General features: G+C 44.8%; 1 protein-coding gene across 2 annotated transcripts in view; it reads left to right on the top strand.

Moving 5' to 3' along the window:
* Nucleotides 1-269: 269 nt before the first annotated feature.
* The window catches only part of LOC125749444 (retinoic acid receptor beta-like), a 29,759-nt gene continuing 10,120 nt past the window's right edge, over nucleotides 270-19,908 (top strand). Inside the window, exons 1-4 of one of the 2 annotated variants that reach the window (XM_049026712.1) lie at nucleotides 270-933; nucleotides 9,067-9,215; nucleotides 14,840-14,981; nucleotides 18,347-18,504. In XM_049026712.1, the coding sequence (XP_048882669.1) occupies nucleotides 777-933; nucleotides 9,067-9,215; nucleotides 14,840-14,981; nucleotides 18,347-18,504 (606 nt within the window). In that variant the 5' untranslated portion in view covers nucleotides 270-776. Of the gene's footprint in view, nucleotides 934-8,629; nucleotides 8,704-9,066; nucleotides 9,216-14,839; nucleotides 14,982-18,346; nucleotides 18,505-19,908 lie in introns of those variants that run through there. The other variant, XM_049026713.1, reaches the window with a different exon arrangement.

Here is a 19,908-nt window from a genome sequence, read left to right as displayed (position 1 = left end):
GGCAACTTCCAGCTAAAAAAAAAAAAACAAGCAGTCGACACGTTTCCGTCATCTTACCAAAGATCAGACTCGTTTCATATATGAATTTGTTTTTAAAAAGGTATAAATAAATGCACAGAGCGCCCACGGTCGGAGCGCCGCGTACGGGCGCCAGTGCTGCCGCAGGGCCGGCGGCGGAGCGGCCGCGCCGAGGATTGCGGCGCTCGGTGATGTCACGGCGCTTTTGGGTCATTTGAAGGTTAGCAGCCCCACAAGGGTTCATATAAAGTTCACTCGCATATATTAGGCGATCCGATCTTTCATTCCCTGCGACAAAACTAGTAGGAGGTGAGCAGCGTGGTCGGATGAGCCATCCGTCACCAAGGGGCGACTCCGTATTTTTTTCTTTTTTTTAATACGCAAAGTGTATGATGGAAATTGTGCATGTATGTATTTTAATCGCGCTCACAGCGCCAGACGCTCAGACCATTTAATGCTCCGGCGCGGAGGGGGATAAGGACCGGGGAATCCCGGGTACCCACGGCAGCGAGAGGTTGGCGGAACATGGCAAGCGGTCGCCGGGATCCATCGCAAACTGTCATCGACGTCGTCTGTCATAATTCATTATTATAAGACTTGGGGGAGGAAAAAAAGCACCAAGAACGGACGTGCCAAAAAAAGGGGGCAGAGTTTGATGGAGTTGCGTCGACTTTTTTTTTTTTTTTTACACATGACTCCAGTCGGGTTTGAGCTGAAAGATCACAGCGTGTAAAGAGGGACTGTCGCGCCGGGACAACATGTTTGATTGCATGGATGTGATCGCAGTGAGCACTGGACAAATGCTGGGTTTTTACTCTCCGAGTCCTTCCTCATGCATGCTTCAGGAAAAGGCTCTCAAAGCCTGCCTCAGTGGGATAGCTCAAGCAGACTGGCCGCATCGTCGGAGCAAGCACTGTACGTTCATTTCTTTCCATGCTTGTTATTTCCCCGTTATTCGTGCATGCAAGACGGTCTCCAAGAGGGCATCTGCCGGCGTGCCTTTCGTAATATAGCGCCTTTCGCCGTGAAACAATGCAGCGCTTTGCCCTTAAATAAATTAACTTATACCAGCCTTGTGTGCGTGTATCAAAAGATATTAAACTGTGCATGTGCAACTTTAGGACAAAGTCGCAGAGAGGTATTGACCATTTTGTGAAAGTGAAAAGGAATAGTTGCACGTTATCTAATTATTTTAATATAAAATCATATTAAAATATTATTATTGCAGATATGTATCTTGTAGTTTGCAGATATGACACACTGGCGCTTTGTTCATGATTCCCGTCATATATTTATGTCTATGAGCAGACAACACCCAAACTGTGATGTTTGTACAGCCTTCTTTGTCACCTTTCTCTGTGTTTAAAAGCCTTCTAAGAGGTTTTTTTTTTTTTAAAGGATTACATAATTTCATTTGTACTACCGTGGTTTACGTAAGATTGCATATATTTACACGAGTATATAGATTTTAGTCACGATTTTAGTTTATTTGAACTGGCAATATCTTAATCACTCATCCAGTGAAAGTAAATGCCCACAGCCTTGCATAATTATACATATCATTTTCATTAATGCGTGCGAGCGCTAGGCGTTAAAGGTAATAATAGTAACTATGGTGATAAGTACATTTTTACTGCAGTCATGAGAAAAACTATAGATTGTGTGTCTCAGCTCTGGGCACTTTGCGGGGCTGGTTAGGTTTACAGATATGCTAGAAAGCCTGCAGGATGTATCCCTAATTTCCATAAAAAGTTGTTATTGTCATTTTTAATAGGAACCTGGGAAAAAACACTGTTCAGCGTCAATGAATAGCCATAAAGGGGAAGACTGGTTCAAAGTGAATGAATACCCTTCTTTGTTTCCTGAGTGATGTTGTGCTCGTTTAGGAGCACGTATGTGAACATATGTCAGGTGAGCCAGTCAGGTTAGTCTATCGCAAAGTCATTGAATTAAACACAGACAGCGGTTGCACATATTATATGTAGCCATATGTCCCCGGTGTTACACTAATAGTCATAAAACTATGTCTCTGCATTGTTTTGGATGCAGAGATGGGGCGCAGAGAAGTTTAATGTTTTGTTAGAAGGTGTTTTTATGGTCTCTTGTCGTTACGGCACGTTACGTTTTTCCCCCTAAACATTCCATAGATTGTTATAGTTGCGGCAGAGCTTCATTAATTCAGTACTTTTTAAATATATTCTGCGCAAGAAATTGGGTGATTCCAAATAACCGGTTTTTAAACCGACCCTCAGCTATACCCCCCCGGGGAGCCTGGTTTAGGGGGCATGCCGTGTGTTATATTTTAGATTTATTAGACTGTGTGGCTGGGTGGGCAGCTCAGTCACTCCCACATCTGCCTGTTTGTGGTTGTGCACTTGGCTCCATGTTCTCCTCGTTCGGGTGTGAGTTTCCTCTGGGTGCTCGGGTTTCCTTCCAGAAATCCAGAGATGTGCCGTACGTGTCTGTCGCCGGTGATGTGTTGCCCTAATGCCCCAGATTGGGGTTGCTGTACCTGCATCTATCCCTGCGTTTGCAGTGATGTACCCCGGACCACTATGACCCTGGCTGGATGCACATTACTGAAAAAGCAAAAATAATTAATAGTGCTCTATTGGACTGTGACCATATCTGGACATTTCGGGTTTTCACTGGAGATTTGTACTGATAAAGTGGAGATTTTTTTTACCTCCGCATAGTCTCTGTGCACCCATTAAGATTAATAATAGAATTTCAGTGTGATGGACACCAGTTTTCTGCATTTATTAAAAGAGATGTGTAATAGTAGCCCAGACCCGCTGGTGACAGCTCAGTTTGCACTGCGCACGCTGTAAAATGTATTCTCTGCATTGGTATTTTTGCAAATGCTGATTGACGCATAATTAATAAGAAGTTTAACTGGAGTAAACATGGTAAGAGGACTGGTATTGAGTGGCACTCATAGGTGAACACGAGGCTGCCTAATCGGCCGAGGTGTTACGAGGAGTCGTTGCAAAGGGGGGGGGGGGGGGCATCACTGCCCCCTTTAATGGCTGACAGGACATAACCGGAAGGCGAGGATTGATTACTTATTTGTTACCTTCATAGGAGCGGTGCGATTAAGCAGTGCAAATTGTGGAGAAAACAGACAATTAAGTACAGGCTGCTGGGGTGTTCGGAATAGACGAGCTATAATTTATAATGCACCTTTTTTCACAGATTGTAAACTTTGAAAAGCAGCTTGTGTGGTTGGAGGAGACAGGAGACTCCTTTGAAAAGCCTGTCTGTCAGAGTCAGACGCATCGGGAAGCAGGCAGTCTGCGTGTGGGTGTATACATATGATATTCTGTGTTCTCTTATGGCTCTTGCCTTTGCTGTGTCCTGTCCTCTCATTCTGTCTAAATTTACTACATTCAGACACAGACGAATCCAGATATCAGAGCCTTCCATACATATGGATGTTATTTTAAGATTTTGTTGTATTTTATCACGGTTGCATAATATTTTCTGGACTGGGAAGCATAATTTTTTTTTAAATGGAATTGTGTTTATGGAAATTTTGGAATTAATCTTGTGGGCTGTTTTCCAATTATGCTGAAAGTCTGGCAGCCCCTGTGAGCTCAAGGCTGTGTGACAAAGGCAGAGCACTGTTTGTCGCTGCGTGCGAAAACCCTGCCTTGGAATTATCGATTACTGAGTTACACCTCAATTATATGTGTACAAGAAAGCCGCATGGATTCATGTAATTATAAATTGGACGCGTGATCTTTACTCCAACCATTTTCAGTTCAGCTGATCAATCGAAAACTGGCCCATTAACGCAAAAGATGTTTTGCCCCTTAACGGCACTGCAGAGGTTTCGGACATAGCTGCTGCATTCTCCGACTTGAAGATGCAGATATGACCGTCATTATCCAGCCTGTGCAGATATATGCATCTGTTTGGCCGATGATGCTACCAGGCAGGTGTATGTGTGCAGACTAAATAAATAGCAGATAAAATGGAGCTGATCTGCCCCAGTAGTTTTCCTGTCCTCTTCGGGGTCACATGTCATGGTTTTCAGGGAGCAGAATTGTGTTTTCATTCTTTGGCATCAAATCGATTGGTTGCAAGTGAAAATATCTTATTCTGAATGTGGGAATGTAATTTTGGTTTTATATAGTTGTTTTAATTAAGCTCCTCTGGAATTATGATTCAGAAGTTTTGATAATCAGTATAGACACATGATGTTTATGTAATTTGTTGCATAGCAGAAATGCTTTACAGTCAGTGGCTAGAATACTGTTTACTGTACACCTGTTTGCTAATTCAAGTAGTGTGCTCCTCCACACAGCAAATGGCGTGGCTGCAGCTGAATACATACAGCACACAGGCAGGGTGAAGAAGTGCGCTTACTGTTTGGCTAAGCTTTTCGACGGCTAAGACGCCTGGTTAAAGTGATTTTTGAATGCAATGTGATGTTTGGTGCCATATGTTGAGGTTCCAGCGTCGCAGATATAGCTTCCCTCCTGGGATTTTCACGCACTACAGTATCCAGAGTTTACAGAGAATGGTGCGATGGACAAAGCACATCCAGTCCATGACATTTTTGTGGCCAAAATCGCCTTGGTATTGAGAGAAGTCAGAGGTGAATGGCCAGACTTGTTAAAGCTAATCTTAATCTTAAGGCAACAAGTGCAGAAATATCACCTACAGTACTGTACAGACTTGTCTACCATTAATGCAGTTCTGGAAGTAAAAGTGGATCCTACCCAGTACTAGCTAGGGGAACCAAGCACAGTGGTAACTGAGTGTATTTTAAGTAATGGTAGCATTGATCATGAATTTTATTTTTGAGGGGGTTTCAAATGGCTGTGCTATCACTGAATAAATACAGTTATGCCGGCTAATGGCAATTAGCTTGGGTTAGCGCTTACGTCATCTTCAGCATGACCCGGTCAGGACGGTCTCCGTGAGGTCAAGGCAGGGTCATCGGAGAGTCAACCCCAGACCCAAGCCTTGTGAGAAGCCATTCTTCCTTGAATGGCATTCTGTCTTTTAACAGTGCTTTGGGTGTAATGATCTCCTGCAGGTACGGCTTTTTTAGAGTGACGATGGTGCTGGAATTGTAGTACAAAAAAATTGTCGCTCCATCACTGCCAGAAATCTCTGGAGGTTTTCCTTAGACGAGGCATAAAAGAGAAGTTTGAATAGACTCTGTGCAGTGAAATACAGTGGCGGTGTGAGGGGAAGCTGCTTCAGACTCCCTGTACTTTCCGTCTTTACATACTGAGCTCCCCCCCCCCCCCCCCCGCCCCACTCGCCTGACATTGGGCTCTGAAGTACTTTTATTGCTGATCTGAGAAAAATATACAGCACTGTGCAAAAGATTTAGGCAGTCAAAGCAAATGTTTAAAGCGATTTATTTGCTCAGTAAGCTTGTATTTGGCCCAGAAAAAAAAACAAATTAACATTAGAACACGTGAAAATGAACAGTAGCAGAATAAAAACCAACAAGAATTTCTTCAGTTCTCACAAAAAGTCACTAATATCTCGTTGGACAGCTAGATGAACGTTGCTTCTTTCCCAAACCTCTCCCCCAGGGTCACCCCAGCCATTACATGTAGCTCAATTAATTAAATTCATCTAATAACTTAGTGAGGTATTGATTAGCCAATCAGAGTGTGCCAAGTCAAAAATACACGCGTGCATTGGAAGGTGCAAATAATGCGTTGGTGTTAAGAGAGGTTTCGGAATGGCTCAGCCAACACACTTCGACAGACATCATAGATAACGTGAAGATCATTTAAACGTCATTTGCTGTGACTGCCTTTCGTACAGTGAGGCATATACTTAATTTCCAAATCTTCACTTCCCCTTTCCTTTTGAGGTTACAGTGGTCCTTCACTCAGATTCCAAATGGTGCCTCACTGCCATACTCATTGAATGCCCTGGTGTTTTACAGTGTTGTTTTTCTGTTACATGGAGGTAGTTGACCTTGCTGGAATGTCACCTTCTACTATCTGGTCATTGGGGGTGTTTCAGGCTCTGCTTCATCATGGTCCAGTAACATGATAAACATCATTGTGGCTTAATGTTCTGCTGCTTAAAGGGCTTCGGAATTCCAGAGACCAAAACTAGAGAGTCCTTCTGGAGCGTCATCTTTTGTTCGACCATCGTCGCAGTTCCCCGATGGAGTGAGGCAGCTGGAAGGGCAGAGGTGTCGTGGGAAGGAAGTATTTCGTGCTGTACTCAAGTCATTAGGCCCGCTAATGAAAAAGGGGGCCTATCTTGAACCAACAGGAACCACTGCGCCTTGTCCTCTTAAGACACCGTGAGACACAGAGCACCTCGAAGTCCTTGTGGCCGAGCGGCGAGTTCGGAACTTGGTTCCGCCTCGGCCGTACGGAGAACGGCCATTAATTGGTGTGTTTTCCTGTCTGACCCTGACTGCAGGTTCAGCTGGGGGCTAAAAGTTCAAGGGAAAGACACCAGCCATTTTTCTTACTCCTCTAAAAGGGCTCCCATTCAGTTACACGCCAGCTATCTTTATTCATCTAATGGTTGTTTTAGCTCAGCCTAGAAGTCGCCTTGCAGATTTAAGTGGTTCCTTAAATCTATTGCTATACAGCAAGAAAAAAACAGCATTTCATGTGACCTGTGTCCCCCCCCCCCCCCCGCCCCCCTCCTGTGTTGCGCATCAGTGATTTGTCCATCTGGATAAACTACATTGCACATTCCTTTCCTGTGTGAATTTCAAGTGTGAAATGAGGTCTGGCCAACAGAGATGGCAGTAAAATCCAAGCTCTGGTTATCTCTGCTTCTGTTCTTAGACGTTGCTGTTCCTTACTTAATATCCACGGAGATATCATGTGCACGCTCTGCACTTACATGCACGCGGTTGGAAAGTTCTAGTGCTGTTGTTGCACTAGATTCCAGCAGTGTGTAAAAATTGCAGGCGTCCCTGTTCTGGGTTATATAAAAGGGCATCTCATTTTCATATTACACTGGGTGTTGAACATAAAAGGTTTAAGGTGAGAGATTTATGACCGAGGATAGTGCATAACTTTTTGCATGTTTATGCCTCATATGTTAACAGTGTGAGGGACCTAGTATTATGAACTGTAAATTACACCCAAAGTTACTATTTCCAAAGGGATTATATATAATTTTATTTATAACTAGTCTATAAACATGAACAACCAGTTCATAAAATATAGCTTATTTATGTATTCATTTTATATTTCTCTGCTTAAAAAGTAGGACTCTGAAAGCAAACCTAGAAAACCTTGATAAATATTACCTTAAAATGAAGTCTTACTCTTTCAACTTTTAGTCCACGTGTCTTACTTTCAGATGACTACTTAGGTGACCTTGTATTCAGAAGAAACCTCTCTTTTTTTGGGTACGGATTATAATCTGTGGCTCGATGCTCAGAAAATGGACTGAGGAAAAACACCAGCCCCGTGGCAATGAAAGGGCTCCATCTGCTAGCTAACGCTAGCACCGTGCTCAAGGTTAGGGGATACTGGAGGTTTTGGATTCGAGGCCATTTGTGGTCCCTAATCAATCGCCTTTCAAGATGTACAGTGGCTAGGAATTAAATGTCACTTAACCCGTCTAATATCAGATTTTTTTTCAGCTACACGCACTAAATATGCTCTAAATAAGCACCTGCCTGGAAGCACCTACCCACTTATCTCGCCTTTTATCTAGAAAGTGGTACAAGCTCTTTATAGAGATGCTATTAAAGATTTATGTGTGTTTTTGCTTAAGGCTGCGTCATTCCGGGTTTAGGTTCATTGCGCAGTTAAGGTCAGAATAACAATTCTGGATTGTTAACGAATTTTACAGAAAAAAAAATCTAATAATAAAACCGAAAACAGAGACTCGGGTAGATCGAAAAGAAAGACATTCACTGGTTAGCGCATTCGTTGGAAGAATGACGGCTTTCTAATGACATGGAAAAGAGTAAAATGAAACATGTTCTTTTCTAAGAAGAGACAGCATAGCTGGTACTTAGTAGGAGGAGGAGGTCATGGAAAGAAAAAGAAAAAAAACACACAAAGAAGAGCCTCCGGCTAGTGGAAACACTGCTCCCTCGCGCTGTCCCCACAGAGAAGGCTAAAGAAAGATACCGGCATCCACAGCGGTGCCGGAATAATCCACGGGCTCAGAGAAGCCTATATGCCCGAACTAAACAAAACGTGTGTATTTTTATGGCTGGAAACCTTATTTTACCCTGCAAAAAAGTAACCCCACAGTGCTGTAAATATACAGCAATTTCGTTCATAATCATAATCTTTATTAAGCAGTTGATCTGCTGCTGTTGCGCCGGTGGTGTCAGCACCTCGGGAGAGAGGGAGGATTTCAGGATTTTTGCACTTGGACCTTGGTGTAACCGAAAGGATTCATCCAAAACTATGAGCAGCATCAAATCTATCTTTCTTGCTGTTTCCGTTTATTAAATGCCAAGCTAATCAAATATGCCCCTAAAAGCAACTATTCTGTGCCCTCTGACTACAAAATGCTTTCTGTCGAAGGTAAAGATTTAAAGGGGAATGAGGTCCACCTGTGTAGCTGATCCAGGATCAGCGGGGCAGTGCTTAACCGGGATTCCAGTCTATGCATTTTTAGCAAACCAAACCGCTGCGGACTCATGAACAAATGTAGTACTATGGCCTGGTTCGTGAACAGTTACTCCAGTTACAAGCATAACTGGCAAAATAGGTAAATGTCTATATAATTTTATTAAAAACCTGTATGTTTCCTGATGAACTGTATAACAGATGTATTCATATTCTATTCTAATTGTTGATCTGCGATAGCAGTCTCTTGTATAAACATAAGTAAACAAAACATTTGAAAATGGTGAAATTTTATTTTGAATGTATTCCATGTACATGTCAGTATATATTCGAATGCTGGTTTAATTCGATTTAAAATGTTACTGAGAAAAAAGCACATGACACTGCACCATGATCGTTGTTGATTTACTCCCATATATTGCTGTTCTAAATGCACGATCGGAGCCCCCCCTGTAACCCGCGGATTATCGCCGCTGTAACGGGACTCCCCCTTGTGTCCCGGCAGCTGTGGAGACACGGAGCAGCAGTTCGGAGGAGCTGGTACCGAGCCCGCCGTCCCCGCTGCCCCCACCGCGCACCTACAAGCCCTGCTTCGTGTGCCAGGACAAGTCGTCGGGATACCATTACGGGGTCAGCGCCTGCGAGGGCTGCAAGGTGAGGCCTCCCCTCCGGCGCCACTCACAAACGGGATAAATAACCTATATAAACCGCGGCTGACATATACACCCCCCGTAGCTCTTGATTTTTCCTCGCACGCTTTCTAGCAAAGTTGCATTAAAAGCTCTGCCATGTAAAAAATGCAGGAAGCCAAGCTTAAAATGCGCATCACGCCGGGTTTCCCCTCTCGCTGTCATCATTACCACGGGGCAGCTCGAGTACCGCAAGGAATCACCGAACCAAACCAAGCCAATGCAATATAGCTGCTTTTTTATTCACTTTTTTATTATAGCAAATGACTTTTTTCCCTGTTATCGCCAGTCCGGGCGCTTGTGTGAACTTCGATGATTCAGCTTTCGCTGGAAAAGCGCGCTGTGCCTAAATGGTTGTGCAATGAGCCTTCGTGTTATGTGAGATGTGACAAGCCCCAAAGTGTGTTTTTCTTATATATATTTATATATTTGTAAGCAAGCCAGAACAGAGGTCTGCTGTTTTTTTAAACCCAATCACATGCAGAAAATGAACGGTACTGTGCAGAAATGGACGCGCTTTAATACGGAATATCTGGGGTGCGTTTTGCCTGCGTTTCGGTATTTAACTTGCGCTTTCACAGTTTAAGGCGAACAGAATAAAACAGCACTTCTCCTATTTAACAGAAGAGGCAGAACTCTTAACTAACTGACAATTACGGAGGGTGTGTTTCTAAAAATCGTGATGCATTTCTGAGAATACCGTGTTATTTTCAGTTATGGTAAAAGCTTAATGCGCAAGGAATAAGGGCGAAGAGAAAAGTCACTGGAATGAATACCGTGGAATTGGACCATTTTTTTCTCCTCGCACCGTCTTATCAATATTTAATGTGTTTATTTTTAAGCGATTTACACTCGCCAATTCTGCAGCTGGCTGTTTGCAGTGAGCCGGAATGAGCTGCTTCAGCAGGGACTGGCCCGGTTGATGCCGCTCCCGGGTGCCGAGCGGGTCACGCCTGGAACCGGCCAAGAATGGCGACACCTTCGCTCACCTCTCCTGGTGGCTGAGTTTCCTTCCTTGCCTTTAACTCGTGACATTACTAGGTGTGAAGTAGGTGTTGCACTAGTCTGGCCAAGGGCTTAACTTTGGATTGAATACGGTGGGGGTTGAGGTCCTTACTCGCTCATCATGACAATATGATTATTTGGGGGGGGGGGGTTTATTGGCCGGTTCTGATCATTTTTACCCATGAGTCTGGCCATTCATTATCTCCAACAGGGACTAAGCAGATTTCAGCCAGCTTGCTTGGATCTCCCTCTTAATAAAATGGTTAATTTTCATCCATCCCACCTTCGCCGTAAACCTATGCAAACATAAAGTGAAAGCCACCAAGCGTTATCTTTTAGGTGACCTGCACATCCAAGGCAGAGGCAGGTTAACTGCTTTAATTTAAATACACTGTTGTGGGTTTTCTATTTCCAGTATTTGAGGAATAATGGCATTTTTAAAAAATATATGTTTCCTCTTTTCTGCCTGTTTTTCTTGTTCTGCTGTTAAGCAGTAAAGGCTGATGTTTGACAGTCACAGTTTCGTTTTATTTACGTGGGTTGATGAGATGAGTGGCTTGATCAGCATTCATTAGCACGCTGGCCAGTTACTTGTAGGGCAGGGTGTGACTGAGGGTTAGGACTCTGTTGCTTGAATTGGAAGGTCATCGGTTCAAATCCCATGGCTGCCAGAGTGATGTTACCATTGGACCCCTGAGCAAGGCCCTAACCCCCCAGCTCCGGGGGCAGTGCATGCTGGCTGACCCTGCACTGTGCACTGTGACCCCCCCAATCTTTCACCTGTGTATATGTCTGTGTGTCTCATAGAGAGCATGATAGGTTAAGCAGAAAGCGCATTTCTCCACAGGGATTCATAGAATATCATTCTGATCTAATCCTACACATGAGTTTGAACCCAGGTGTTGTTAGCCTTGCCTCACGTAGCCAGTCCACTTAGCCTCCCTCCAAACTAATGAGAAACAATCCAAAGTTTCACTTATTTAAATGATTTGACACAAGATGAAGCCCTTGAGAAATCTCACATTTTAATAAGCATAACGGAACATATGGAGGCAGCAGACGTTTAATCATATTCAGGGATGGCCGAGTGCGAGCTCGCGTCGTTCGCAGATTCTGCTTTGAGCTTACTGTCTGCTGCTGTCGAAATAAGATGGTGTGACAGTGCGTAGAGTACATCCATCCATCTTCCGATCGCTTATCCTGGGTAGGGTCACTGGCGGACCTGGGGCCAATCCCAGGCAGCATAAGGCACAGGACTGGGGTTCACCTTGCATGGTTCGCCAGTCCATCTCGAGGCACATGCATACGGTCATGTCACAGGCAATTTAGAAACACCTAATTTAGTGTCTCCCAATCCGGGCCTCGGGGACCCGCAGCCGGTCCATGTTTTTGCTCCCTCCGTGCTTCCTGGCAGACAGTCCACATTTTGGGAGGAAAAAAACGTAGACTGTCTGTGGTCCGGTCCCCAAAGAGCGAATTGGGAAACACTGGTCTAACTGCATCTCTTTGAACTGTAGGAGAAAAGCCATGAAACACACACAACAGCGAGAGCACATGTAAGCTGCACTCGCAGCTGAGGCAGGATCTCAGCCCTCAGCTCTGAAGGTGCGAGACAACAGAAAATTGCCACGGCTTCTGGGATGGGCTCTGGACCACTGTGACCCAGCATAAGACGAGGAGGTTTAGAAAGTGGATGGATGATTATTGGTATCAGTGTAACCTTCTGAGTTAATATATCACTGCATAAAGGAGAGGGATGTTAAAATCACAACTTAATTCAGGTTTGTGCTCGCCGTGGGATGTACAAGTTCAGAATTAGTAAAACTTCACATACCTTCAGAAATAATCCAAAATGGCTTGCAATATTGTCTCAGCATTCCTTTTTTTCACTTCTGCCTTCCTGGATCGTATTTCTATGTAAAAGTTTGCCCTGGATATGTCAGGACAATGAATATCTTACAATTCTGTGTGATTTTTAAACTTAGACGTGCCACCAAGCAAAGAGAGAAATTGAACACGCACCAGGAAGCCTGAGGAACGACTGCTGAAATTCTGTCTTGCTTTTACTGTTTTCCCACAATGCACTTTTGCCTCCTTTCGGGGAAATTGGCTTGACCGCGTCGCTCTCCTTTCCATCGAACCCTGCGCGGTTCGGGAAAGCGCGGAATGGCAGATGTCGCAGAAGGGGCCTCGTTTCGTCACTTTGGGGAAACTGAAAACTGTTTATCTGCACCGTGGGTTACACGGGGACTTGTCGGTGCACGCAGACGACAGACATCTGTTATTCATTTTCCGCTAGTGTCCGCGGGGCTCTCGGAAAGCTCTCCGTTTTGGAGCCAGATATGGGGAGCGAACGAGCGCGCGGCGACAGGCGCGGCCACGGCGAGGAGTTAGGCGGCATCGGTGGCTCCGATCAGACGAGGCACTGCTATTCCATTCTATCGCGCCGCCTTTTCATGTGTCATTACAGTGAAAGGTACAGATTTTTCTATCACTGACACCGTGGTTAGACCTCGCTGAGTCAGGCCGGCTGATAAGTGTGACACCGTGGTTCCCTGGCATTATCTTCCTGCTTTTTATGCCGTTGAAAGCCGCTATTTAACAGTGTCCCTCCAGGTCTAGCGTGTTATCTGTGGGGGTTTTGTGTTCATCCCGGCAACAAAGCCCATCTTTGTACACCTTGGGGTCCTTTCATGTGCCCGTAGCCTCGCCGTGTATCTTCTCGCTGCCTCCTTGTCAGGGGTCCCTCACCTTCTAGTCACCTTTTTGCGTTTCAGAGGATTACACCCCCTCCAAAAAAAAGGAAAAACAAAGAGTTTTTTTTTCCTTCATCTCTCACTCTGCCCTGGTAATAGAGCGGCCTTTTCTCCTTGTCTGGCAAACTTGAAGTGTAAGCAATAGCCCAGTTTAATTGCCCCCTTTCCGCTGCCACTCTCTCTGGTTTCAGGTGTCCCTTCTCCACTTTCCGCGGTAGCGATAAGCTGTCAACACAATTAAGAATGAAAACTAATCTGATTCTCTCGGCCGGCCCTGAATACTCGGGAAACACAGGCAGCTACAATGGCGAGGGGTAAATAATTGATGTATGTCACTGTTTTTTTTAAGCTGTAAATGAGAATTCCATATATTCCACGGCCACATACGACACCTTAGCCTTCCCCATTACCAAAACAAGATGAAAGATAATGACTCCAATGAAGGCACTGTTTATAGAAGGAAATCAGGTTGAGGAAGAGCACATCATTCCCAGGTGGGAGCATATAGGGTTTCCACCAGTAATCTGGCACCAGTGGTGGCTCTGTTGGATGAGACATTGGGTGAGCTGGACCTGGCCCATTAGCCGAGGAAGTCCAGTGCCTTGGCATTACTTCTGAAGAGCTCGATGACGTGCCCAGCGAGCGGAACGAAAACTGGCGCAGGCCAGAGCTTGACTGCGTTCCAGAGACTAGCTTCGCCGTGCGATATCAAAGGCTTTTTATGGTACGTTAGGCCAGCGCTTTTTCGCTCGCTCATAACTCGAGCTGCTTTGTTTTAATTAAGCCATGAAGCTCGCGGAGCTTATCGAAATGTCTTGTTGGAGATCTGTTACCTCAGAAAAAAGTATCGCTCCTGACAGGTGATGCGCATGTACGTGATTAGCGCACCTCCCCTCGCCAACGTGACACGTAGACGCAGGGCGCCTTAGCCTTAGGGGCCGACAATGGTTCTGCTAAGATCAGTACAAATAAAATGTTTTTTCTCCGTGTTAAAAATAAAACAGTAAATCTGCACATTCTTCAACATCATTCTGTAAGCGTTCTGTAATTTCAGAATACTTTGTTTTGATTTTATATTTTCTTCATAAATATAGTACTTAAAGCATACTTTCAAAATGCATTTAGGTTATTTCCTAGGACCGAGGTTAAATACATTTCTTTTATTGTTTTATTTCACTTACTGCACGTGGATAAAACTATGTAGTCATATGCATTTTCTTTAGGCTTGCATAAAAATGCGTATTTTTTTTTAATGAAACTCATTAGAGCAGAAATTCAATTCAATTAAAATTTGAAGAGCCAGGTGTCTTAGAATCAGGTCACCTTCCGAAACCAAAGAGCTGAAGTTAGCAGCTGGTTATGTCTGAATTTTTTGGAAACTCTCATCTTACTGCATGCGCTGCTTCTTCCATCTGTTCGTGTTACACTGAAACCATGAGCAGTAACCTGCATATATTACGTAAGTAATTAGCATGTGTGAGGGACTCTGCTGTGAGGCAGTCTCCTCTGCTTAGCTGGTTAGAGAAAGCGTCAGCTTAGCTGGTTAGCAACCAATGATGGGACACCATATGCACAGAGGTAGCTGCACCTACAAATGTGTCATTTCTCCTGCATTATGTCCTGCAGCACGCATGAATCCCGACATCGCATCACGGCAAAACGAAAATCCGCAGGGCAGAAATATCTTTTCTACATATAGATGAAAATGAGGAGAAGGAACAAGGCTGGGGTGTCAGACAGAGCGTCCATAACGTTGTTTGATAGCAGTCATCACCACAGAGTCTTGGGCTCTGATTGGCTTCCCATCCGTCTCTTTCTTTATCTCTAGGGCTTCTTCCGCAGAAGCATCCAGAAGAACATGGTCTACACATGCCACAGGGACAAGAACTGCATCATCAACAAGGTCACGAGGAACCGCTGTCAGTACTGTCGCCTGCAGAGATGCTTCACCGTGGGAATGTCCAAAGAGTGTGAGTGTCATCGGCCCTGGTGCTCAAAGCAGGATCTGTAAGCTCCTCGTCAGCATTCCACCCGGGCCCCCACCCGGTCCCCACCGTCACCGTCTTTGTTCCACTTTCCTTCCACATAGAGTAGACGGTCCCCTTTTTAAGGTGTCACAGCTTTGTAAAGGCATCACTGTTGGGTCCTGGGGTTGATAGGCCCCCAGTGTGTGACAGGTCGCGGTTTAGACGATCAGCACTTGTTCGTTGGTTCGTTTTAAAGGTGTTTGCCCTCTGACGGGTTGGAAGTAGGTCAGAAGCCCTGAGAGTATGAACTCTGTAAGCGCTCTGTGAGTTCTGAGTCGCCTGGTGTAACCTCTCCTGCTCTTTACCCACAATGCACTTTCAGCTGGTAGCCAACATTATTAAATATTAGACTAACTTATAAAATTATAATGTAAGTCAATTTAGGGAAGGTGATGGAGCTGGTAATTGAATATTCACACACTCCAGTGGCTGTAATTGCTATCTTCTGGTGCCAGCATCACTACAGTTCGTGATTTTACTGCAGGTTATTTGCAGCCCCGTGATGGCATTGCAAACCAACGTACGACAGACGCTTCCTACGGCCGAGATCCAGCTTCTTTTACCGTCTCGGTGGATTTTGCCTTTTTCAACCCAAAGCATAAAATCAATTTCCATCGTTTGTTTTAAGTGCACTGAGTCACAGTCCCAGCGAAATTGCCTGTGGAAACAAGCAGACTTTAGTCTGAAGGGGCCGCTCCGCTTAACGAAATTATTGGCGATTATATTCAGTGATTAAACCGTAGGTATGCAAAAAATAATGTGCTACGCTGGCTGCTGTTCGTAACCCAGTTGTGTCTCTTTTCGTTTGCCATTGTCCGTCTTCTCCCTGCCTGCGTGCCAGAAGATATATTTAATAAAGGAGTCTGAACACCACTTAAAGTCACTGTTTTCAAAAGGTGTCAGGTTTTCTGCAGTCAGACGTCTCAGTTAAATGAACACTGACAGCAGTACATGTATGCGCGGCTTGTTTATAGCGTGTACGGTTTATTCAGCTGTGGACACACGCGTTAAATAGCAAAACTATATCTGTAATTAAACACCATTTAGTTACAAAATATACATATATTCCTTTGATAACCTTTGTACATCTTGGGTCAATGGCTCTGTTTTCGAAATTGCAGGTAGGTGACGTAATGCTGAGGCAGCACGGTATTATTTTACGAGACGTGCTTTCTTTGTAAGGTGAGGGACCCAGTTAGCGAGGAACAACCTTCATATCGGACGGGTCAAAAGCTATATCAAGACATCGCAGATGCGGTTGATTGTTACCAGGTTATTGATTATACTGATTAAACTGTAATGCCGGCAGAGAATGTGTGTTATAGGTGATGTGTGTTATAGTATGTGTGGAGCAAAAACATTATTCCTGCTTGTAGGTGATAGGATCCTGCTTGGGATTTATCTTTCCCTTTGGTGCATATTAAATATCCATTTATGTTCATGACTTCCTGTCCAATGGATCATTTGAATGTTCGGGCTCTATGAGGTTTTAGCTGTGGCTGCCCATTTTTCCATGTGGCAGTAATTTGGTTTCAGTCCATGGTAATTACACAGAGTGATTTGCCCATCACGCAGTGTTCTGTACTTCCTAAATCACGGGCCCCCTTTCATTGCTCTGCCGACGGATATCCCCAGTGATTCCAGGCAGTATTTCACTCTAACGTGACGGATCAATGGCCTTCATCTTAACCCCGCGCATTTCCGTCATCCGCATTACCTTCTCCCGGAGGATGGTGTCGCTCAGCCCCACCTGTGGGTGTTCCTCCTAACGTGCGATAAACACCGGCCAGCCCTTAGCCTGGCCAGCGCTCACTGGAACTGCCGTCTCTCGCTCCATCCGCTTCCGGCTCCCAGATCCTAGCGCTCGCACACTGTGCCTTCGAGCAAGTTATATTTAAGCTCCGATGCCCTATGAATATTTCATTTCACAATCACTCTAATCTAACTTTTGCTTTTTTATCTACTCATACTATTGCTCGGAGTCATTTTTAATTAGCTACGCGTGGTTCGGTAAATAAAGAAAATTATAATAAAAGATTTACTGCAATTTAGTTGGAGTGCCGCAAGGTCGTTTGCGTTGCTGAAAGATTCTACCTGTCCATGCAGCTGCGAAGCACGTGTATGTCTACAAAGTAAAGGCCTTATTTAATCGGCAATAAGATCACATCTTTTAATGAGGATGGTTTTCTGTTGCAGTTCTTAACTTGGTTACCTATCGTACATGCATTAGAAATCAAGCTGTCTGAATAATGCTAATATTTTCATAAATATTAGTTTGCATCAGCATTCAGTTTATTCACCAGCATGAGCTCCATAATAAATCCCATATTCCATGGATCTGACTCTCAATCATTTCAGAAAGCTGAACCATTGCAGGAAAAGTTGGGTCTCCATTCTCCTTTTATTGGCAGCCAGCGCTAAACCCTGACCTTGCACACAATATCCCATGCAAACCATCCCTAGAGGTCAGCTCGTCAGCTAGGAATTACAGTCATGAGTCTGACTTAGATTACTGTCGATTAGGCTTTGACACGAGGCCTCTGCGATGACACTGATCTGGCAGGGGGAGTCAGAATGAATTAATGAGTTATAATAACATATTTACTCTCTGGAGAAGCTTGGCTTTTTGAAGTAGACAGCATGGCAGTTAAGGACATCGGCTCGGGTATGGAAAGTTGCCCCTTTAAATCGCGGTACATTTTTTCTTGTAAATCTCATATAAATGTTGTATAAATCAGTAGCAAGTTACTTAGGTTAAAAGTGAAATAAGCTGTAAATTTAACCAGTGGAGTCCTCAGTTAATTTCTTTTCATTCTGTAGATGTAGAGCTGGGAGGTTTGAAGGATTTTTATCGGACGTTATAGAAAATCCTCTGCGTCGCGCCTGCTATTTCCGATCTGGTGGAGTCTGACTTACTCCTAGCGTGCGTCTGTACGCATGAATATGCGAGCAGGTCATCCCCCACTCGGAATGAACAGACGGTTATTAAAAGCGGACGGCTGGATGCATGGTAGAATCAGAATGTTGGCATGGCGTGGGGGAAATTTAGATTAGCTGATTTTTTTAATTAAGAGCAACTTTTATTTCCTCCATCCGCCCTTTTTCCATCCGTGGCCTAGACATGAACCTGTTATGGCTGGTGTTCTCTACACCACCCACGTGCCCACAAAATGCACGTTTTTCACCGTGATTCTCTCTCTGTCTGTCTCTCTCTCTCTCTACCTCTCTCTGTTTATCTCTCTATCTCTCGCTCTCTCTCTCTCTCTCTCTCTCTCTCTCTCTCTCTCTCTCTCTCTCTCTCTCTCCAGCGGTTCGCAATGACCGAAACAAGAAGAAGAAAGAGTCCCCCAGGCTGTTTGTGGAGAAGTGCGAGCTGAGCGCTGAACTGGAGGCGACCGTCGAGAAGATCCGCAAGGCCCACCAGGAGACCTTCCCCTCCTTGTGTCAGCTGGGCAAGTACACTACGGTAAGTCCCGTCCCCCCCTCCAGGGGGCGACCTCCAGCCCCTGCCAGAACCACCAACCTAATCACTTGACCCTTGACCTCTCTAGTACACAGTGGTGATGAATAGCTTGGAAAGTTCCAGAATCACCTGCGGTTAATGCTGTTTTCAGTGTGGTACACTGGCTGCTCACAATTGCTTGTGCCATCTTATCACGGGCAGGTGATGCCACTCCTAAGATGTTGTTTTATCTTATAAGCACAAAGAGATCACTTTCTTTTTATAATGTGAGCACCACTGTACCGTGTCACTGATATTAACAGCATAATCCGACATTGTGAGTATTATAGGGAAGATTGATATCAGCTAGACTCCATAGCTTGTTGTGCTTTTCACGGCAGCGTGCTCCCGTTATTGCGATCACTATTACTCTTCACCTAAATTCAGCTTCGCATTTATCATGCATTCTCAAGTCATGGATTAGTGTCCTTTGAACCGCCTTTAGGGGAGCACTGGGAAGAAAGATAAGGTTTTCCAGTCGGCGCTTGCTGGAACGGCAGATTGTGCCGGCGGTCACGTGACCGGCAGCACGCAGCGTCCCAGCATTCCAGGGGAGAATAACAGGCGTCGTTACATGGGCCAGACACGTCTGCCCCTCAGGAGTTTGGGCAGCAGCCGGCAGTAGTGGGGAAGAGTCCAGTTTTTAGCATGTCAGCTAGAGCTGGAATGTGCTGGGGCTCTGCGTTTGAGGGGAAAATCCCTCAGATTTGAATTTGCTTTGATGGCGTCCAGTGTCTCTTCTTATTGTTTTCTGAAAACAGATTGTCCAGGAATGGATGTGAGCCATCTGCCAAATCACTATGCGGACAGGAGCGACTTTGTTGACGCCTCCATTGTTTACACCCAGAAGATCCGTCACCCTCCGCGGTTCGATTTGCGCTCGTACCACGCGCACCAAACCTCGCTTTCAACTGTTTAAATGACGCTCCAGCTAAGGGCACGAGCCCAAGAGTTGGATTCCCAAAAAGCACATGCTACTCTCTCGGTGACTGTTTGTAGGCTTGGTGGTGTCTCAGTTTTCATGTCGCCAAACCGTCCAGACATCGCGTCGCTGTATATGGTATTTTGATGGTGCAGCATTTTCAAAAGCAACTGCTGAAATCTTGGCAATAAAATGCGATGGAGGTGGGGTTGGGGAGCCCCCACCCCCCACAATATATTTCACTGTTAATTTTGGCGTCAAGATTTCAAAATACTGTGATGTACCAAAAAATACTATGGTATACCCAAAATATTGCAGAATACCATATTTTCATAATACTGTCCAAGCCTCCCAATACCTGTACTTATTTGGACCAAACGCCCCTTTTATGATCCATCCATCCATCCATTGATTTTCTGTAACCGCTTGTCCTATTCGGGGTCACG

Source organism: Brienomyrus brachyistius, chromosome 9 (assembly GCF_023856365.1).
Source record: "Brienomyrus brachyistius isolate T26 chromosome 9, BBRACH_0.4, whole genome shotgun sequence".
In the NCBI taxonomy this organism is placed as follows: domain Eukaryota; kingdom Metazoa; phylum Chordata; class Actinopteri; order Osteoglossiformes; family Mormyridae; genus Brienomyrus; species Brienomyrus brachyistius.
Note: the sequence above shows the minus strand (reverse complement) of the source record. Positions and strands in the feature narration are given on the sequence as shown.